General features: G+C 42.6%; 1 protein-coding gene across 4 annotated transcripts; it reads right to left on the reverse strand.

Annotated features, from left to right (window-relative positions):
- Positions 1-1,505: 1,505 nt before the first annotated feature.
- Positions 1,506-21,001, reverse strand: MKI67 (marker of proliferation Ki-67). Of its 4 annotated transcripts, none has more exons than XM_039378951.1 (16): positions 20,930-21,001; positions 19,771-19,884; positions 18,274-18,355; positions 18,077-18,192; positions 17,550-17,619; positions 16,930-16,990; positions 14,539-16,020; positions 13,986-14,224; positions 12,514-12,916; positions 11,194-11,309; positions 9,714-9,885; positions 9,494-9,628; positions 7,079-8,328; positions 6,348-6,414; positions 2,926-5,934; positions 1,506-2,128 (listed from the first exon to the last, which is right to left on the reverse strand). In XM_039378951.1, the coding sequence occupies exons 2-16, from the start codon at positions 19,860-19,862 to the stop codon at positions 1,989-1,991; spliced, it is 7,434 nt and encodes a 2,477-aa protein (XP_039234885.1). In that variant the 5' UTR covers positions 19,863-19,884; positions 20,930-21,001; the 3' UTR covers positions 1,506-1,988. The 4 variants fall into 4 exon arrangements, with proteins under 4 accessions (XP_039234885.1, XP_039234884.1, XP_027592931.2 ...); XM_039378950.1 differs by having other exon boundaries at positions 16,930-16,993; XM_027737130.2 differs by having other exon boundaries at positions 16,930-17,008.
- Positions 21,002-22,736: the final 1,735 nt, after the last annotated feature.

Raw genomic sequence — 22,736 nt, forward strand, 5'->3', positions numbered from 1 at the left:
AACACTAGTTTAAAATCCTCTTTAAAGACTTTACTGTAACAGAAAATAAACATATCCAAACTGGCCTTGGACACTTGCAGGGATGGGGCAGCCACAGCTTCTCTGGGCAACTGTGCCAGGGCCTCCCCACCCTCACAGCCAACAATTCCTTCCCAATATCCCATCTAGCCCTGCCCTCTGGCAGTGGGAGGCCATTCCCCCTTGTCCTGTCCCTCCAGGCACTTGTCCAAAATCCTTCTCCAGCTCTCTTGGAGCCCCTTTAGGCACTGGAAGGGGCTCTCAGGTCTCTCTGGAGCCTTCTCTGCTCCAAGTGAACCTCCCCAGCTCTCCCAGCCTGTCTTCATTGCAAAAGTGAGGAAAAAAAGACCCTTTTGTAGAGTAAGAGGAAATTGGAGGAGTTGCTTATCCTGCTGGGATTTAGCATAAATATAGATCCAATAAAAGAGGCTCAATTCCAAAAAACCCTTAAGAACAGCCTAGAAGTCCTGATTCAGGTGTTGTTGTGACAAGATGCACAAAACCTCGTGACCTCAAAGTTGGGGAAAAAAAAAAAAATCACCAATCCTGTGCCACAGGACAACAAAACATTTGGGGTAAAGATGTTCCTCATACTTGGAGGCTGAAATTGAAGATGGAGAAAAGAATTCTCAGTCCTAAAGTGATAACCAAGGGCTGACTTGGGTCACAAGGAACATTTTGAATTTAGTACTGGGTCAAGAGGGATATTCCATCCACTGGTCCTGGTCAGTGGAAAGCCCAACTGGGGCCCCTCACTGCAAGGACATTGAGGGGCTGAAGCGTGTCCAGAGAAGGGAACAGAGCTGGGGAAGGGTCTGGAGCACCAGGAGCAGCTGAGGGAGCTGGGGGGTCTCAGCCTGGAGAAAAGGAGGCTCAGGGGGGACCTTCTCACTCTCTGTAACTCCCTGACAGGAGGGGGGGGCCAGGGGGTGTGTGTCTGGCTCTGCTCCCAGGGAACAAGGGACAGGAGAGGAAACGGCCTCAAGCTGTCCAGGGGAGGTTTAGGTTGGATATTGCAAATATTTCTTCATGGAAAGAGCTGTCCAGCCCTGGCACAGCTGCCCAGGGCAGAGGGGGCATCCCTGGAAATGCTCAAAAAAACATGTGAATGTGGCACTTGAGGACATGGTGGTGGTGCTGGGGAACAGTTAGACTTGATCTTAGAGATCTTTTCCAATCTTAACAATTCTATGATTCCAACTGTAGGAACATCCCTAACTCCTCACAGACCACAGAAACTTCCAGGATTTTAATTCAGGTCTAAAAACTCCCCAGAAGTTCCATGTCCAGGCTGAATTTTCTCTCTTTCTACATTTAACAAATTAACAAGAAGCCACCAGCCTCAAAGACAACTTACCCATAAAAGATCCTAAAAACCATCTCCAAACCACACCAGAGAGAAGGAATTTTTGAAATAAACCTGAGAGAAGACAGTAGTAATTATACATTCTTAACTACTCATAGGAACACCAAACACACAAGTCCCAAATTGTTTACAAGTTTAATGACTTGCAAATCTCCACTTTTCAGTAAAAAGAACTTAATTTTTAAAGAAAAAAATTATCAAAATTTCACTTCTAATACAGCTATAGCTTTTTTAAAGAATATTTACAGAGCTCTAATGAAAAAAAAACTTAAGCATATGAAAATTCAAGCAGAAAATAGCTTCACCTGGCAGTAATATGGCTTCCTGATTGTTGTACTAATTAATAGAAAAATTGGATAAATACTGGTCTAACAAGATGCATTTTTATGTTTGCAGCTTTGCACAAGCACCCCTGGTTCAGGAACCACCACACGTAGAAAAAGCTGTTAAAAGAACACAGTAAGAAACACGTTTTATAAAGGAATGACTGAATTATCAAAATCTGAGCTTAAAATCTGAGTGCAAATCAATTCACATTGAAAAAAAAAACCCTGGAATTTGAATGACTGAATTGATTTTAAAACTGGTTCTGGGACTCTTAAAACTATTTCCTTGTTCTTGTGCTGGATCTTGTCTTCCTGTCCATGACTCCAGAGGTCTGAGCTGCCCTCACATTCTCTTTTCCAAGTTCTTCCTTAGTTTTGTTCCTTTTCCCTTTTCCCAGCGATCCGTTTTCAGCATTCCCTATTTATACACAGAAAAATTAACTGTAAAGTTGTATCACCAACCAAACATTTCACACAAAATTTGATCTTCACTTCCACTGTTTTTAAGGGAAACGTCCCTACTGACAACATTCCAAAGATTACATCTCTGAATCCAACAAACCAGATACAAACCCCATTCTTCTGCACATCCAATATCCTTTAAGTTGCATCCCTGAGGATTTACAGCTATTTCTGAAAGTAGGTTAACATTAATGAGAGCACCAAAACCAATTAGCTGCCATTTGAGGTAAAATTCCTTCCACTGAAATGTAAAACTAAAACATCACCAACACCCAAGGAAAGTCCTGCAAACATGAAAATCTAAGTTTTATGGCAGGAAATTCCTCAATATGGAGCTCCAAAGAGTCGCTGTCATTTCTATTTCAATGTTTGTTTGATAATATTTGCATCATGGTAGTTGTTAAGCTATATCACATTAAGCTGAAAGTTCCAGGGTATACTTTAGGTGGCCAAAAGGAGCAGGGAAGTGATTGTGTTGAGCTGGTGAGGCACACGTGCTTTGTCCACGTTTGGGCCACTCACAAGAAGACACTGAGGGGCCTGGAGCGTGTCCAGAGAAGGGAAAAGAGCTGGGGAAGAGTCTGGAGCACCAGGAGTGGCTGAGGGAGCTGGGATCTTTGAGATCTTTTCCAGCCTGAATGGTTCTGATTCAATGATCAAATTATTTCAGCCCACAGAGCTTTGCACGTATTATTGCTGTATCTGCACATAACTTTGCCACCCTTAGAAAAGAGAACGCAAATTCTCACTCACCTGATTTTAGTTTTTTGGGCGCTGAATCATCTGCTGGCAGGTGACACTTCCTTCTGCGAGAAGTGGACGTTGCCTGTGGCACAGAGTTCCCCTCCTTTCCTTTTCCAGACTGATTCCTGCCCTCACAACCAGTGGATGTCACAAACAAATTCTCAGTTTCCAGAGCATTTCCATTTTCAGGCGACTCACTGTTTTCATGGAGAGAAGTAGAAGTAGCTGCCTCTGATGTGAATTGTACCGCCCTCCTGTTATTCCTCACTTGCCTTGTTCTTCCCTGGCATGAATTATTTTCTGGAGGTGTAGCTTCAGCTTCTTTAAGAATCCTCTTTTGCCCTCTGCCTTTGGGCAGGTTGGGTTTTTCCCTGAGAGAAGTAGAAGTTTCTTCAGATGCGGAAGAAGTTGTTTTCTTTCTGCTCACTCTTGATAGATTTTCTTTTGCAGGTGAAGCTCCTTCCAAAAGTTTGCTCTGCTGTTCCTCAGGAGCTCCATCCTTACTATCTTCTGGCAAACCTTGAAGTGAGGTGGAACTACCAGCCACTGAAGTGCTTGTTTGCCTCGAGTTCTCTTTTGAAAGATCCCTGTTTTCTTGGGAAGAATTCTCCAAACTCACTTTTTTTGCTTCCCTATAGTTATTCTTCCTACCACTTAGTTTTGATGGGACCCGTTCCCCCTGATTAGGGCTTGTGGCTTCTTTGAGGGCAATTTCTTTCCTCCTGCTTTTTCTCAGTTGATTTTCTTTTACAGATGAATCATCAGTTTTTAAGGGAATGTTTTGCTCTGTTTTGGGCGTGTCTTCCCTACCATTATCCGCTGGCAAACCACGTTTCCCTCTAAGAGGAATGGAATTAGTTGTGTGTGATGCCAGTGCAGTTTCTTTCCTTCTGCCCCTTCCTAATGGTTTCTCTTCTGCACAGGACACTGTTTCCAAAGGCACACTTTGTTCTTCATTAGCTCCCCCATCTTTAGCATCAGTCTCTGACAAGCCACATTTTCTCTGGAGAGGAGCTGAACTTTTTGCCTCTGCTGCAAGATCAATCTTCTTCCTTCTGTCCCTTGCTGATGCATTTGCTTTTACCTGAGAAGTTTTATTTCCCAAAGCTGGATTTTCATCTTCCCTCACAGTCATCTTTTTATCACCTCCTTCCAGCAACCCACGTCTCGTTCTGACAGAAGGAGATCTCGATGTCTGTGATGCTGCACCAACCTCTCGCCTTCTCCCTCGTCTCGGTGGATTGGCTTCTACTGAACAGGGAGCACCTTCCAGAGTTGCATCTTGCTCCTTCACAAAAGCCTCATCTTCACTGTGATCTGCAGTTAATGTTTGTTTTTCCATAAAGGTAGGACTGGCTGTTTGTGGAATGGAATTAACTTGCTTTCTTCTGCCCCTCCTCACTCGTGAAGGATTTTCCAAATTCTCATGTTGACTGTTGTCAGTCATTCCTTCAGCATCCCCTGGTAAACTGCTTTTTATTTCAACCTCTTTGGAACTGCCTTCTCCAAGTTCAAAATTAACTTTTTTACCTCTTCTAAACACTGCTCTGTTTCTTTGTGCTGGATTCTCCTGTAGGATTTCAGTTTGCTTTGCTTTAAGTATTCCCTGTTGGTTTCTTGCCCGTTTTTGATGGCCAGGAGCAAGACTGTCACTGTTTGCAGCAGGTACTGACATGGCAGCTGGGCTGTTCTGGTCCTTTGTGACTTGGGATGTGTTCTTGACACAAACAGACCCCAAAGAATCTTTGAGAGATTCATCCGCTTCTGTGTCTGACCTAAACTTAGAAGGAATTAGTTTTAGGTTGTTCCCATCTTCAGTAAATTCCTCAGTTTTTTGCTCCCAAGAGTCTTTTTTGCCTCTCCTGCTCCTCGTCCTGTTTGTTTCCTGTGCTGCCCTTCTGTTTGCTTCCAAGTTCACAGCAGTGACTGGCAGTTTGTTTGTCTCCCCACATGGTGACTCTGCCTTTAATCTTTGAGATGCCTCTGTTGTAATTTCCTGAGCATTTTCTGTTTCAGATCCCTGAGATACTTCCATCTCATTCTTGATGTGTGGTTGTGCTTCAGTTTGATTTGATGTTTCCTCAGTTTTCTGAATGTCCTGTGTGACCCCACAAGTGTCTGCTTTTCCTTCAGCTGAGTGCTTTCTGTTTCTAGTACTTCTTAAAGACTTAACTCTTTTCTCTGTTACCTGTACTTCAAGTTCTGTCCCCTTTTCAGGTTCTTCTGCTGTGACAGCCTCAGGATCCTTGTCAAAAGTCCGTTCATCTCTTTGTAGGACCTTTGCTGGTGGGTCTTTACGAAGCCTCCTTGTTGTTCCGTGAAGTTCTGCTGAAGGATCTTGTTTAACTTGGTCATTTCTAGCCCTTCGTCCTCTTTTAGGTGGAATTGGTGGTTCTGTGTTTTCTACTCCTCTGGTCCTCTTCCTGGGTGACAGAAGCACTTCTTCACTGTCTTCTATACCACTGTCATTAGATTTGCTATCAGATTTATTTACATCTGTTTGCAGCTGACAATTTTCCTTCTGAATGCTACCAGATCCTGTCTTTTTGCCTGGATCATCTCCAGTTTTTAACATGTCATCGACGCCACACTCCTGCAAAGGTTGTTTCATATTTGCAGGCTCTTCTGGTAGCACTGAAGAACCTTCAACACAAGACTCAAGAGTCTCACTTGGATGTTTCAACTCCTTCAGTTCTCTCCTTTTACCTCTTCCTGGTCTTTGAGTAGCTCCATGTGGTTCCTGATCAGGGTGCTTTGGAACAACTTCTTGTAGGCAACGCTTTGTTCTCCTTCCTCTTCCTTTGTTTTCAGGTGAGATTGCTCCCATCTCCTCTTGGGTGCTGGAGGTATCCAGACTTTGCAATTCTTTTAAATTCACTTCCTTTTCACTCTGCTTCGCTGTAGCAGGATGGACAGTCTTCCTTGGCCTGCCCCTTCTTCGTCTCTGAGAAGACTGGTCTGCACTAGTTGATTCCTTTTGTGGAGAATCTTCACCCTGGGAAGTATTTCCTTTATTTTCTAGAACAGGGCAAAGAGCATAAAGAAAAGTTAGATATTACTATGCCGGATCAAAGTATCTGTGAGTTTCCATTAACAGTCACCTTTCTCAAACAAATCACACAGTATCTTAATTTAAAAATAAATAAATATTTTAACCAATTCCTACATGAAAAGACCAGGCTTCTGATCAAAGTTCTTTGGTTTATTTGGTAGGCATCATTCATTACTTTCAACTATGCTCTTGAAAGTCTTTGCAAAGATAATCTGAAGTGGAAACCTTAACATCAGGTTTTTCACCTGTCTCCAAGGGAAAAAGGGATCTTAGCTCAGGAATTAGCAGAGCTCACTGAGAGCTTTAAACAAGATTTGAACTTCATGGTAACGTGTATTACTTTTTACGTTCATTATTCTTCTAAACAAAGTGTACTCACCACGTTTATGACCGGAATTAGAACAAGGAGGTGCAGAATCTTGCTGAGAATCCATTACTGATCTGACCTAAGGGAATAAACAATAATCGATAAATGCCTGTCTGACAGGACAGGAAATTATAGAGCCAACCAATACAAAATGTATAGTAATACTTGTAAAAATTCTTGGCAAATCCTTTTCCCTAAAAATGAAATCAACTAATTTTATAACTCCATCTATATATCTGACAAAGGCACACAAATGTAGCAAACAATTCTTGCCATCTAAAGTGGTGTAGCAGTTTTTAAAGTGAAAGACAACAAACACTGCAGAGTTAAAAAGTGACATTAACTCTACTGGTTGACAAGTGTCTAAATGAGTGCCTAAAGGAAATTGGGGTATTGAAGAAAAATTGAGTGTTTTGCAGTGTTTTATTGTAGTTCTAAGCACTAAGTCCAGTGATACTCAACATTTTATCTACAGAACACGAAAATCAGCACCAATAAAATTCACAAACGACACAAGTGATGAAGCTGTGAATTGTAAGGTCAGAACGGTCACTCAGAGCAACCTCAGGAGCTACTTACACAGGGCCCCCTCAAAGAAAATACATATTAACACAGGCAAAGGCAGCTGTCTATAAAATGCTCCAAGATACATCAAGTCATACTAGGAGGCCTAAGAATTCATTTCGGCCACAGGCTTCGAAGTCTAAACACATCCCTTCCAAAAGGTAAGGAAAGAATTTTACCTCCATTTCCTCTGGTGTATCAAACATTTCTATCATTCCAGCATAGTCCACTTCACCATCAGAAGGTTTCTGCCTGGGCTCTGCCATGAGCCTTTGCAGCCCCACAAAATCCTCAACTGGTTGATTCTTCTGTCTGGGAGACTTCACCAATCTGCTGATACCAAACATGTTTTCTATGGGTTGAACCTTTTCCTTTGGTGTCTTGAAAATGCGGCTGATCCCAACCATGTCTTCAACTGGTGGGTATTTCTGTTTTGGGGTTTTCTGGACTGAAGTAACACCTGCCATGCCTTTTACTGCTCCCCTCTTCTGTACTGGAGTCTTCAGCAACCTTTTAAGGGCAATTTCATCTGTAACTGGTTCTGGCTCTTGCTGTGGGGTCCTCATGAGCTGCCTAATGCCAGACAGGTCCTCCACTGGTTCTGGCTTCTGCCGCGGGGTCCTCAGCAGTTGCTTGATGTCTGACAAAGCCTCTGCAGGCTCCAGTTCCTGCTCTGGGGTCCTCATGAGCCGCCTGATACCTGACAAAGCCTCTGCAGGCTCCAATTTCTGTTTTGGGGTCTTCATGAGCTGCTTGATGCCTGACAAAGCCTCTGCAGGCTCCAATTTCTGTTTTGGGGTCTTCATGAGCTCCTTGATGCCTGACAAAGCCTCTGCAGGCTCCAATTCCTGCTTCGGGGTCCTCATGAGCCGCCTGATACCTGACAAAGCCTCTTCAGGCTCTGTGTTCTGTTTTGGGGTCCTCATGAGCTGCCTGATGCTTGACAAAGCCTCTTCAGGCTCTGTGTTCTGCTTTGGGGTCTTCAAGAGCTGCTCCAATTTCTGTTTTGGGGTCCTCATGAGCTGCCTGACGCCTGACAAAGCCTCTTCAGGCTCTGTGTTCTGCTTTGGGGTCTTCAAGAGCTGCTTGATGCCAGAAAAGAACTCTACTGCCTCTGACCCTTGCTCTGGGGTCCTTAAAAGCTGCTTGATGTCTGACATGACCTCAACTGGCTCCAACTTCTGCTTTGGAGTCCTTCTTTTCCTTCCTGATTTCACCAGACATGCTTGTCTTTCTGGAATGATTGATAAACTATCCACATTAATATTATCTTCTTGCACAGATTTTCTTTTTTCAGGAGTTTTTGTGGATATTTCATCAAACACGGAGCTTAGAGATGACTTCTCTCTAAGCAAGTGACAAATGCCTGGACTCTCTTGTTTCTGTTCTGAAGCATCTGAATTATTTAAGGGTGACACCATCATCTCTCCTGAAATAAGTAGTAGATTTATGTAATAAACAATAGTTCAACAGTTAAATTTCATACCAACAGAATGAATAAGAAAATCGCCTACACAGAAATTAACTGTAACTACAAATTTTTCTTTTGATACATGATTAATATTAATGGTTTGTTTTATGGTTATGGATGCTTCATCTCTGTAAGGTGATAGATAGGACCACACAAAAGAAAAAGGCTTCTGATGGTTTCCTGGAAAAACCCTGCACCTGGGGAGACATTCTCAGAAACTGATAAAAGGATTAAAACGAAGAAAGGAGTGATATGGAGATAACACTGGTCTTTTTTTGCAAACTTCCCGGCTGCCAGGAACACGGGAAGTGGACCTTCGGGCCTATTACTTCTATCACCCCAAAAATTAGTTTATTGACTACAGACACTCAAACTTCCTAAAGAAAAAGGTATAAAGAGAGATTGGACATAAGCAAAAATTGGGGAGAAGTTCCATCAATGCTGTGGAGGTAACCGAAGGGCTGCCTTTTCTCCCTCCACCTTCTTGGGACGCTGTGGGGTGAGCGATTGCTTCACACCTATCCACTACTTCTACTTTTGCTCCATACTACTTTAACATTTTTACTTTCTACTTTGTTGTAAGTTGCTTTTGCTTTAGCGTGTGTGCCTATGCTTTGTATTATTATTATTACTACATAGTTCAAATGTGATTTTTTTTGGCAGTTAGAGCCTATTCCAGACACAGTGAACCCCAGACATTGTCACAAACTTGTATTAATAAACATGTTACTTCGTGAACTGTTCGAGTGAGTCCATTTTTAGGTGCTGACAGTTTTGCTGATGCCAAAATAATTCATAGGAGAAACGTGAGGAGTTTTCCTACTGCTGTTCTGTGCAGTCCTTCTGTAAATAGGTATCAAATGTCCTGTCTGTCTCAGTGAATCTGTTAAGCGAAGGGTCTCATTAGGTGAGAGGCTAACAGACTGCTTTGGACATTAAAAGGCTTTGATCTCCTAGGGGATGCTGACAGCCAAAAAAATAAATTAATACAGGTTGGACAGAAAATTCATCTTTTCTGCCCCTTTTCAAGTGACAATCTCAATACTTTAGGTCTGCCCAGGCTGAGACCACAGCTACCACACATTACACCCTAATTACCCCTTTTTTTAGATTACAAACATACCAGATTCTTCAGGGGTGTGCAAGTCAGAAATGTCCCCTGCAGCACAGGTTGGTGTAAAATCAGCACTCTCAGCAGCAGCCAAAGGTAATGTTTTTTCACTCTTATTTTCTGGAGTTTGAAACATTTCAGGCACTCCTAGAAATTGTATTTGGAGAAGTAAGCACATGTTTTGACACAAGAACTACACAGGTGGCAGAGTGGCAACAGACTAAAACCTCACCTGTGAAGCTTTCATCCATATTCATGTTGAGCTTCAGGACGGGATTTTTTACCACTTTAGGGACGCGTCCAGCTGATCTGAGCGTGGTGGAGTAAGCTCTACCTACAACTATTGTAGCAGGTGACTCAGCATGACCTGTGCTGAAGTGACCTTTTATTTTCCTCTCTGGAGTCTGCAGGGGCAATAGGAAACAGAAAAATAACAGTTACTAAATAAAGATTCTTCTTGGCGGAATAGGCGGCCAAGCCACTCTCCATCACTCATCATCAGTCCTGGTTAACCAGGGAGGTCCCACATGACTGGAGGTTGTCCAGTGCCAGCTACAAGGGTTGGAAGGAGGACACAGGGAACTACAGGCCTATCAGCCTGATCCTGGCACTCAGGATGGTCCTAGAACAGATCAACTTCAGTGTGACCACATGGCACATACTGGACTACCAAGGAGCAGGCTCAGCCTAGAAAAAGAAGGTCCTGCCTGACCAACCTGACCTTTTATGACCAGGTGACCTGCCCAGTGGATGAAGAAAGGGCTGTGGATTTATCTACCTGGATCTCAGTGAAGTCTTTGACACCATGTCCCATAGCATTCCCCTGGAAAAGCTGCATCCCATGGCTTGGACAGGTGTGCTCCTCACTGGGTTAAGAACTGGTGGAACAGCTGGGCCCAGAGTGAGGAATGGTGCCATCTCCAGTTGGTGGCTGGTCACTAATGGGGTTCCCCAAGGATCAGTTTTGGGCACAATCCTGTTCAAGGTCTTTACTGAAGGTTGAGGGCACCCTCAATCAACCCATGGGTGACACTGAGTTGGGCAGGAGGGTTGATCAGCAGAGGAATCTGGAAAGGCTGGATCCATGGCTGAGGGAACTGCAGGAGATTCTCAATAAGACCAAGTGCCAGGTCCTGCCCTGAGTTGCAACAGCACCATGTAGTACTCCAGGCTAAAGGGAAGAGTAATTGGAAAGCTGCCCAGTGGCAAAGGGTGCTGGTGACCACGGCTGACAGGTGGACAAGGCGGACAAGGGCACCTGGGCTGGATCACAAGTGGTGTGGCAGCAGGAGCAGGGCAGTGACTGCCCCTGTGCTGGCACTGCTGAGGCCCCTCGAGTGCCGTGTCCAGCTCTGGGCCCCTCAGTTCAGGAAGGACATTGAGGGGTTGGAGGGTGTCCAGTGAAGGGAACAAAGCTGGGAAAGGGTCTGGAGCACCAGGACCAGCTGAGGGAGCTGGGGAGGCTCAGCCAGGAGAAAAGAAGGCTCAGGGAGGATCTTATTGCTCAAATATTCAACTCAGTGATCCTGGAGGTCTTTTCCAACCTTAACAATTCTATGATTCCTTTTAAACAAAACCTACATTCCTTACATGCCATGGCAAAGGCTTCAACATCCCAGCAAGAGCTCAGAAGCCTCCAGCTTCTGTAGCAAAATATACCCAAGCTGTTTGGTAGCCATGCAAGAAAACAAAGTGAGCATGAAAAAGAATACCTTTGGTGGCTGGTTTATCCTCTTTAGGGGTCTTCCTCTTCGGACACTTTTCTTAGAAGTCTTTGACTGTGGTCTTGCAACACCCAATTTTACCACTTCTGCCCAAGACTTTGCAACTAGAAAGCAAGGGAGAAATAACCACTTTAACTCTCAGCTTTTTAAATGGAAGTTCACAATTATTTCTTCATGATTCCAATTGATTTTCTTTATGATTTTCCAATGCAGTCAGGCACAAGTAAGTGGTTGTTGTATCATCTGACACCACCAAAAGTGCTCTCTGAAACACTTCCAGTTGGAAAACCCCAATTTAAAAAGTGGTCAAGTTTCCTCAGGATGACTTTCCACCACAAAACAATGAGTTCCACACAGTGTCAAAGAGATGTGAGATCCTGGAACCAAACACTGACCCAGTTCCATACTCACTCTTTCAGCAAGGAGAGAATTTTTCCCGAAAAAACTTGCCATGAGCCTTTCAGACTCATTCGTTATCCATGAGCTTTCCTCTGGTGAGATTTAACATCAGAGAAATGGTTTAGAAGTAGAGCATATCCAGCTTGTCTTTCACCACCTTCCTGAGGAATTTCATAGGCAGGAAACTTTATTTATACTGCTTAAAGCATTTAGATCTACACAGTTTTCATAATTTCTCTTGTATCACCTTCTCCTTATGACACATTCCAAAAATTTCCAGAGCGAGGTTACCTTTATCCCAGCATGATTCTGTACACAACAGAGGGATCAGGGAATTAGTTATAGCTGTGTAATAAATGAAGTTGGAAGTTTGTAGGATATCTGCCTCTTTTAATTCGGAAAAAAAAGTTGGGAGAAGACAGGGATCATACAAAAGAAATCAGTTATTTAAGTAGAAATAAAATGGGAATGCTGTTCCTAAATAAAAGGATATTACTATTGCCCTGTCAGAATGGCTGTGTAAGTCTGTAAATGAAAAGAACTTTGAAAAGCTGTCATTGCAAAGGTGTTCTGGATGCAGAGAAAAATACCAAGCATCCAGGAAATTATCTGAAAAAGCACTGGAAACTAACCTTGCAAAAAGGATGCTAATTTTACCATTTCTCAACTTCTGAACGTTAAGGTTTGTGTTCTAAACATGAGTTAATAGGTGTTTTAGTAAGTTTGTTTTATGAATACAAGAAAATGAAACATTTTGCACTTCCCAGTTGCTTCCAACAAGCCCAACAGTTGTCAGAAGACACATCAATCTCTTGGTGGCCTCTGCATAACAAAACAAGCCTACTTCAGTTTTGTTTCTGTATTTTAAAGCATTAAAATAGATATTTCAAAGCAGCTGCTGAAACAAACCTAATAAATTAGCACTGGAGGCACCACTTCTTCTCTTTGCATGGAGAACTCCCACAGCCCCGCTCCTTCTCTTCGTGGAAGTGCCCTTTAAACCCACTTGGGCACTTCTGGTTAGTTTGGCAGGTGTAGTTGATGCAAAGGGTTTGTCATCTTGGTTAATGGGGGAAGACTGAGGTGTTTTCACTCTCACACCACTTTTCTCCTTTGCACTCAGGTCCTGTGCACCAGAATCCTTCTCCTCTGGGATTGGGAGCGGCGCCGGGAGTTGGGAAATGGAGAAACGCCCTTTCCTGTAAGGGGCTGGAGAGCCTGAAGTGACTTGAGGTGCTGCCTTCCCTGAGGAAGGGGAGGAGGCAGCTGGGGACTTCTGGGCTGGCAAACTTCTTTGTGACATTTGTTCTTCCTGGTAAAAAAAACCAAACAAAACCAACAACGTAAAATTAGCACAGGTGGATTTTTTCTTCTTTTTAATGGAGTAGTTTTTCAGCACATCTCCACTGAAGATCAAGTTGTCCACTGAAGGACTGCTTACCCTTCTCATAGAAGCAACCAGGGCCAGAATGAACCTAATTGGGCAGAGATATCAACAAGCTCAACCCACTGAGGGTTGAAATCCTCACTTCTTTCATCTGTAACAATCTCTGTGGTAACTCATAACTGCCCTTAAACCCAAATATGCATCACACTGAAACCAAGTATGGAAAGGGAAGGAGTGTAAGGTACCCACAACTGTAACAATGTGTACTGGCACAATAAAAACTAACTTAACCCTCACAATACATCCCACTACCTCCCAGGCTCCTGATAGGACTGGTGAAAGCTCCTCTCCACAGATTTCTAAGACTGGATCCTATGCCATCAAATCCGCAGAAACAAGTGCTATTTAATCCTTCGTGGTCCCTCAAACCACTGGAATTATCAATGCAGAATAATAATTGAACCTGCCTGGTCAGCATTCCTGTCTCCATCCTCTGATGAGTCCTATGGAGGGACCCTCAGCTCTCCAAAAGGTTCAGGGAGAGATGGGACTGGTATCCTGGGGGCTGGATCAGGAGGATTAAGTAGCATGGATATTCCATTAGTTAGTCCTTTTTATTCTTACCCTTTCCCATCTTTACCCTTTTTCCATGCCCGGTCTCCATTTGGATCGTTTTACATAGATTTCAGTTTCAAATTGATTGATTTTAATCTGATTTTTCTCCATGTGCTATAACCATCCAGTAAATTGCAAAGTGACCTTGTCCATGAACTTTGTTGCATTTTCACTTCATAATAAACCTGCTTTTGCCAATGCCTTTGCTGGTGATTTTTTGAGTGTCCTAAAACACTCATTTGTGACACCAACACACATCAAACAAGGTTTGCTACTAATTTTGAAATAATTATAATAAATAGTAGAATAAAAAAAAATAGAATTTATAAGTTCTGTTTGCAGTAATGGTCTTAGCAACTTGAGAAGTCTTAAAGTTTACCTGGTCTGTGAAGAGCTTCAATCCCTGAGCCTTTTTCAGCACAGCACGAGGTGAGGTTCCATAGGGCAAGCTCAGCCTGGCAGGAAGAGCTCCTCTTTTAAGGGGAGAGTTGGGAGGTAAACTTTTATCAAAAAGTTCTGGACTCAGATGGCCACCAAAAGACACTCTCTTTCTTTTTCCTGAAGTCTGAAGGAGCAAATCATCACTTTTCCTCTTCTGAGACAACCTTTTTGTCTTGCCTAAAAAGTACAATTGAAAATATTTCTATGTATCTAAGCATCCAAGTCAATACTTTAACCCACATGGAAAACTGTTTCCTTGTGCATGTTGAAGCTGGAAACGAACCAGATGGGAACTTACCTTAAAGAGAAATAGATTTAATTGAGGAAACTTTAATTATGTTACGGAGTATTGTTATGATCAAATATAACTTCATATTTTAGAACTAATGTCAGCAATTGGTTCTATATTTTATGTAAGTGTTAAAATTCTCAGAAAGGTGTTTCAAGAATTTCTCAATATAAAAACAAAGCAGTGGATGAAATGTATTTACCTGAGTCTTCTCCACCCAACAGGCCAGAAGTATTTGTTTCTGGGACAGCCTTGTTGTCTTCCAGCGCAGGAGCACTTCCAGAACCTCTCTTTGCTGACAGCCCACGTGGTCTGATATCACCAGCATCTTCCAAGTCTTGTTTCTGGTGATGCCCCTCCATGGCCAGCTCTGCTGGAGTTCCACTTTCTTTTCTGTCTCTAGTCTTACCAGGATGTTCTTGCACAGTGTTTGTCTCCAGTGCTGTTTCAGTCAGCATTCCAGAGCTCCTTGGCCTTCCCCTTTTCCTCTCAGAGCTCCTTGGCCTTCCCCTTTTCCTCCCAGAGCCAGGTGTCTGACCAGCAGGAGATGCCATTAACTCTTCTGAAGCCAGTGTCTCTGTATGGACACTTTTGTCTAAGAATTCTTTACTTTGCCTGCTATTTCTTCTGGGACTCTTGGAATTGGAGAAAGCAGCAGGACTTTCAGAAAGTCCCACCTCTGAGTTAAAGTTTGCCTGATCACTGATTTCCTTCAGCACTTCTTGTGCAGGTGTTCCTGATGGGCGTCCCTTGCTATTTCGTCTTTGTTTCATGGATTTGTTTTCTGGGAAAGGCAGTTGTGTGATGCCTGAACCTTCTCTCGGAGTTTCAGCTGGAATTTCTGACAGACACTTGGGTTTCAGTGACACACGCCGGCGGGTGGTTGGAGTATCAGCAGTCACAGGATTCATTCCAGTGATTTCCTTGGAAGGAGACACAAAAGGAGACCGAGGGCTCTTCCTCCTGGGCCTTGGTGTGGACAGCACATGTTTATCTGCTTCAGAAACCTTTGGTGTGTGAGTCGTAGAGATGTGTATTTTCTCCCTAACTGAAGAATCCAAGCGTTCTATGGAGCACTGCTGCAGTGAAAACAGGGAATTCTCACCATTCTCTGTGCTGGGAGTAACCTTGGCACCTTTAGATGTGACTGGTGTACTCAGTTCCTCAGGATTCTGCAAGTGACTCTGACTGGTATCTCTCGACACCTCCTGCGAGAGAGAATTTTGAAGACTTCTGGGAAAACTCCTCCTGGCAAAACTCCTCCTGGGAGCACTTCCTCCAGCTGCCAGCTGCTGAAACCCTGAGTGGTTCACTTCACTTCTTACAATTACACATTCTTCCATATTTCCACTTCTGCCTCTTTCTTTTCCTTTATTCAGGCTGCCCAAATCACAACCTGGGGATGAAATCTGAGCACTTGGCTCTGGCACAACACTCTCTCCACCTTCTCTTGCAGCTTGTTGGGAGTCATTTCCCTTCTGCAGAGATTTTTTCATTTGCATCTCACATTTCAGCTTTTCATAGAGATTAGTAAAGGGAGACATCTCATTTTGCTTTTTAATAACTTGGTGTATTCTGTGTGAAGGTTTGGGTGTTTTTGGTTTGACAGGTAAAGCTTTGGATACATTTTCCTCTGTGATTGGTTTATTTTCATTGGCAATTTTTTCTTCACATTCAGCATTATCTATAAAGGAAGCAAAGCAAAACAAAAAGTAATACAGAAAGTGACTTAAAAATTGCAGAACTACAAATATAAGTTCCATAAATACAGATTAAAAATTCCTGCCATTCCTCTCCCAAGACAGTCAACAAGGGTCCACTGAAATGGAACACTTGGAAACAGCCTGGGCTTTTAAAACTGGAATATTTGTCATAAAAATCAAATACATCTGTAGCTAAAAAGCCTTCCCCAAAAAACTTTGTATCTTTACGAAGTTATTTAAGGCAAGAAGGATGGGAAGGTAAAGTCCTGGCATTTAACCCCTTCATGGGCTATAACTACCAGACTTGGAAGCTCTAAATTTTTCTGGTTCTACATGAAGCAGTTACTGTAAACAATTACTTCAATATGTATATCCAAAATTATACTTACTTCAGTTTCTTATTAGGAAAGAATACTTGCTGAAAAGAGATCTAGTAGAGAACTGCAAAGTAAATTTTAATCAAAAAGGTGAATTTGCCACATGTTAAGTGTTTGCTGCCTCTGCAAAGTAAAATGTAACAGGAAATTGTTTCAAATACCAGTTTCAACTCACATTTGTATTGCACTTGCAAAGTTGGTGAACTGACCTTCCTTTCCAAACTGAATGTGCATAAATCACTGAAAGTAATATCTGTGAATTTTGCCTATGCCAGGCTGTTCCTGCCCATATGTCAGGATGCAATTCAGTGATTTCTCCTGGCAGGATGTAGATTTGGGAAATCAGAGCATGTAGGTATAATGAGACAGTCACTGCCACAGCAAGGTGGTGTCAAATTCAAGAATCTTAAAATGCCTTTCTTTCTTCTTTTTAACCTTGTTTTTCTTCTTATGCTAAGAATGAATGCAGTTAAGGGGACACAAGAAAACAAAATCCATAAAACAGGTACCAACCTGAAGCACCAAGACTTTTAGATCCTGAAGTTTGTTTGTGTAATAATTCCACTTCTGCCACCTGCTGAACATGAAGAACCTGTAAATTTGTACAATATTACAGCCCAGCAACAAGTATTTTACAGTTCAGTTTTTAACTGCACATTGAAAAACACTCTTTATAGAAGTATACACATTGTTTACTAAACAGACTTAAAAGTATTCAAATGAAATCCCAGAGTATTTCAATATTTAAGAACATTGACCAATATGATTGAGGCCCCAGAGCAGAAATTTGTCTTGTTTTAGCATTATTAGCTCTAAAAGCAGCTGTAGTATAAGAATATAAACCAGCACATTTCAATCTCCTCTTCTTAACAGACTTAGTGGAAGATTTATAGCTCTGCTTGCATTAGTAACATCATAGATTATTAATAATCTATTAGCAAAAACTGACAAGTCAAAAATCGCTAAATTTTTTAAAGCACTTATCTGAAGGAGTTTATTTGTATTTTGAGATAGAAAGGTAGTTTAGGGCTGAAAAGTTACTCCTAATAAGAAAATAGAACAAAGAAATAAAATACTACCTCGCTAGTAATACCAATGTACTTGCAACAAAAAAGCCCATGGCCACAAATTACCTGCAGAGTTTCATCTTTTGGAGACCTGGAACACCTCTTCTTCGGAGTTGACTGGAGAGGATATTCAAATCTGAAAGAAATATTTTAAAATACACCCATTTTTTGTCAAAGAGTTGATGACTAAATTCCCATTACTAAGATAAAAGACCGAGAAATAGTTTTCCCCTCCCAACAATACACAAGTCACTTTTAAAGGCTTTAACAATTTAAAAATACTGCTAAATTTATCCCTAAAACTGACTACACTGGAAACAAAATCAAAACAATCTCTGAAGACAGTTTTATCTTTATTGATTTAGCTTAACATAAGTGATTAAAAAACCCAGAATCTTCAAGCAATCCTGTCTTCTAACAAAGGTCTGTAAGACTTTGTAAAGAAATATGAAATGAACTACATTAAGTTACATTCTTGGATTAAGTAATAAACAAGTAAAGAAATATGAAATCAACTGTAAAGAAATATGAAATAAACTACATGAAGTTACATTCTTGGATCAATTAATGAACAGTTTGGCACTGGCACCCACCTGAAAGAACGATCGATAATAGTTAGGACATCCCCGTGCTTCAGAGGAACAGGCTGCTCACAGCAAACCCCATTCAGCTGTGTGGGGTTTACTGCGCTCAAATTAGTCAGTACTGCCTAAAAATAGAACAAATATTTCAGTGGCCTGCTGAGATGCAACAAGGCAATGCTTATTCCATGAAAACGTGCAGATCTTACCTCCTTGTTCTCATTTATTTCGATTTTACAGTGCTCGTTGGAGACCCAGGGCAGTCGCATGCGGATGTCACACTCTGTTTTCCTGGGGGGAAATACAGTTTGAGTTTCACACGAGACACAGAAAAATCTGCTCTAGAATTACGGGATTTCCCAATATTTTAGTTAACAATTGTACAGAAGTAGGATTTCTAAAACTGGAAGAAAATTAACTACCTCAAATCTTCGAAGTGTGGCAAAAAATAGCAGGTCACACTTCAGAGAATCTGTGTCAGAAACAACATGTGAAATACCCAAACCTTCCAAAAAGCAGATCACAACAAGCAGAGACACAAGTACAACAGACAGCTGGTGGTTTGAGATTGTTTCCCAACTTTCCCCAAGACTTGTGGAATATTTCTATACAATATCAGCACATGCTTTTAAGTTCTGTCTTAGCCCTTTGTTACTGACCTGAGAACAGGTAGTTGGACCTTTGGTCTCACCTGGATAAGCACTTTTACCTTCTTAAAAGTTGTGAGGGAAGGAAAACGTTTCTAAGTGTACAGTTTCCCTGTCTGTCCTTTTTTCAAGCTAACCTCTATTGCCTTTGATGTGCTGTAGGTCTTAGGCAGGAAACATAGCACCTACTGTGCACAATACCTGGTGAAATGAGTGTACCTGGGGAAATTTGTACCTGCTTGAAATTAGTGTCTGCACCATTAATTATCACCTGTCTGGGCAGCTCTGCTCCCGCCAAAAAACAATATCATCGACCCTGCAGTGCTTCTCACAGACTTTCACCATGGGAGGAGATTCTGGACTGAATAATTACAATTATTTAAGGTAATATAATCAGTCAGTAAAGCACTGAACAGGTCTAGTTTAAGACAAATAAAAATATTTTACTTGCAGCCTATTTACAGTAAGATCACAATGATGATGATATGGTCAAGTCTTCATACATCCTATTTGGGTATATTAATTTTATCTTTCAATGTAAAGCATGTGGATCGAGCTCAAAACCCACTATCACTCAAGTGAGTATATCAAAGTTAGTTTCAAGACTGGAGAAGGAGGTATAAATTCTGAATACTAATTCTAGTTTTGGTTGACATCTTCCATTAGTGAGGTTCTGAGGTACAAAAAAGTAAATAAAAATTTATTTTCACTTATCAATTTTCTGGAAACTGCCTCTAGGTAAGACAATCTCATCACCTGTTTATCAATTGTGGATTACTTTTAATCCCTTCCTCAGATTTCCTTTGGCCAGAAACTTAAAATAAATAGATGGATAGATAGATAGATAAAAGTAGTTCTGGCAAAGAAAGGACAAAAAGCAATAACAAAAAAAGAAGTTCAACTTTCTGGTCCTACAATTAATTAGTCCAGGATCACCTTCCCTCCCTCCCCTGTGCATCATTCACAAATAAACATTTATTTTTGCAAATAAGTATTAAAAGATCTAATCTGCAGGAAAACATCACTCATTATGTGTGCAAGTGCTCAACAAACTCTCACCTTCCGAATAAACAAGAAGTCGAGGTGAGTGGAAAAACAATTCCATCGGTCCCATTCCTTTTAATGACAACAATTTTCCCGTAGCGCGGCATCTTGGAATGTAGGGAACCTTACCTGGAAAAGAACATCCAGATTATTCATCCCAATAACATTTTATGAGAGTAAATTGATGTACATTTTTATATGTTACTTTTGTTCAACATACTCCAACGGACAGAAGAACCTCAGTGCTGTTTCCATGTGTCTCCCTGTCTGGAAAACTGGGAATATGTTTATGTAAAGTCAGACTATTTTACTTATTTAAGAAATATTTGCTACCCACCAGAGCCTTTGAAGCAGAAGGAGGAGGAATGGATTTTAACTGATTTAAACCCATCTGCACAACCAGATACACTTCTTATATACTTTCAGGTAACCTGCGTTATTTCACGTATAGATATGAGAGTGTCACGAAGCACAAGCGATCCTCAAAGGAGCCTGTACAAAAATACTCTATATTGAAAGCAGCAAGGGAATTAAACGCAGTTAAGAGAGATCCTTCTGGAATTTTTTGCTCGGATAAAACACTTGTTGACAACAAGCCCCAGGTTGGGGAGAGCCTGACAGTGCCCTCAAGAGTCCCCTTTGCCTGTGCCTTACAGGGAACGACAATATTCGCTGTCCTGCACTCAGAGCACCCTGTTCACAGCACCCACCGCTTCCTACAAGCCAAAATTTACAAGCCCGGGCTCCGGGCGGCCACAGCCACCAGCGGGGGTTCATGAACACCGAGGAAGGGGACTAAACCCACAGGAGGGGCCAATAGCCATATGGCGAGGTAGGTAGCCACCGAGCAGGGAGTGTCATGCGGACTGACCCCTCCCCGCGGCCCCCCTCGCCCCAAAGCCGGTCTCCCCTCGGCCCCTCACCCTCTGGCCCAGCTGTACCTGGTTCGCTCGGAGCGCTGGCGGCCGCTGAGGGCCCTGTGTGGCGGAGCCTCCCCCTCCCCCCTCTCCCGTCACGGCGCGGCCCCGACTGAGCCCTTCCCGCGCGCGCACCACCCCTGTGCCCTTTCCTCCCCACGGTATTTTCTCGGTGTATCCCTCCGCCGCGCACCAAAACGGAGCCCCCGGGAGCCGCGCAGGCGGACCGAAGCGGGAGCCGCCGCCGCCGCTCTCACCTGCCGGCGGCCGCCGTGGCTGAGGGACCGCCCCGAGCCCGCCCGTCCACGACAGGCAGCACCGGGCCCCCGGACTCTTTTAGCTTTTACCGGTGCCCGACGGGCGGAAGGAGAAACGAACCCAGCTGATGACGGTTGAGATTTTGAAAAGGAGCGCGGTGGCCTCTGATTGGTGGAAGGGGCGGCGCGCGACGCGCGGCGGAACCAATGGGAAGCGGCGGAGGCGGTTTGAGTTCAAACGGAGGCTCCGCCCCCCGGGAGCCGCTCCCGCCTCAGGGCGGGGGAAGCAGCGCTGAGGGGCCTCCGGAGCACCCTCACGGGGGGTAGAGCTAAACCTGGACCTGTACATAAACCTGCACTGTACCTGTTCATAAACCTCCACCTACATTTGTACCTGTGCCTGAACCTCAGTCTGTACCTATTCGCGAACCTGTGCCTCTATCTGTGCCTGTACGTGAACCTGAACCTGCGCTTGCCTCTGTGCCTCTACATGAACATGTACCCATATTAGTACCTGTATTTGTGCTTGTACGTGAACCTGTGCCTGTACCTGCACCTCTATCTGTGCCTGTATCTGAACTTGTAAATGAAACATGTTCCTCTATCTGAACCTGCATCTGAACCTGCACCTTTGCCTGTGCCTATACTTGTACCTGAACCTGAATCTGTACCTGTACCTCTACCTGTGCCCATACCTATGCCTGTACCTGAACCTGTGCTCACACACGTACCTGTAGCTGTACCTGAGCCTGTGCCTATACCCTCCCTGCTACCTGAACCTGTACCTGTATCTGCATCTGTACGTGCATCTCTACTTGTATCTGTTCCTAAACCTGACTCTGAACCTAAGCCTAAACTTGTATTTGTATGTTTACCTGTATCTGAACCTCTGCCCATACCTGAACCTAAACCTGTATCTGAACCTGTGCCTGTACCTCTACCTGTGCCCACACTTGAATCTGTAATAACAATAACAACAATAAGAATAATAAAAACAACAATAACAATAATAAAACTACACGTTATTGAGATATGCAACCTGGTGACCTTAATTCCAATTTAAAGTTCTGTGCATGTGTGAGGGAAAGAGATACAGGGGGAGAAAGGTCATCCAGCCTTTTGTGCTTCAGGGGATAAAACTCCCCTAACCAGTTTTTCCCAAAGCAGAACTCTTGATATTACTACTATTTTATTTCATTATCTAGCTTGCCTCAAAGACTAGTTTATGTGGTGTGATGGCTTTAGGGTACTTTGGATGGGACACAGATATAAGAAACCTTTTAAATGTTATTTCTTTTCAATTAAATTACTTGGAAGTCTATTTGATAAGCTTAGGTGGGATTTTAATTTACTTCAGCATATTAAGTCAGGAAATAATAATAATAACAATAATAATTTACTATTGTTTCAGCTTTCCACTATAACTTTATTCTACTGGACAACCTTTAATTTAGACATAAAACATTCAAAAATCAGGATTCTATTGGATAACTAATTTGGTATAATTGCTAATACAGAGTTATTAAAGTCAGATCCTTCCTGGGGGTCTCTACAAGAGCAGTTATTCCTGAGTGCTGTATCTAAACCAGTTTATACCAGTAAAACTCTTCAAAAGCTGAATTTATTACAGTCTCTCCCAGCCCACATGTGATCAAACTAACTAACTAAATTTCCCCAATGCCAATAATTGTATATTCTGACATGATTTACAGTGTTTTATTAGTGCACTTACTGTCACTGCCTTTGGGAGAAATGTCCCTGCAAACACAGCACTACTTACAGGGAAACACAAATTATAATACAGATT

The sequence above is a fragment of the Pipra filicauda genome, unplaced genomic scaffold (genome assembly GCF_003945595.2).
Source record: "Pipra filicauda isolate LSUMZ 115617 unplaced genomic scaffold, ASM394559v2 scaffold150_size2825430_pilon, whole genome shotgun sequence".
Taxonomy (NCBI): Eukaryota; Metazoa; Chordata; class Aves; order Passeriformes; family Pipridae; genus Pipra; species Pipra filicauda.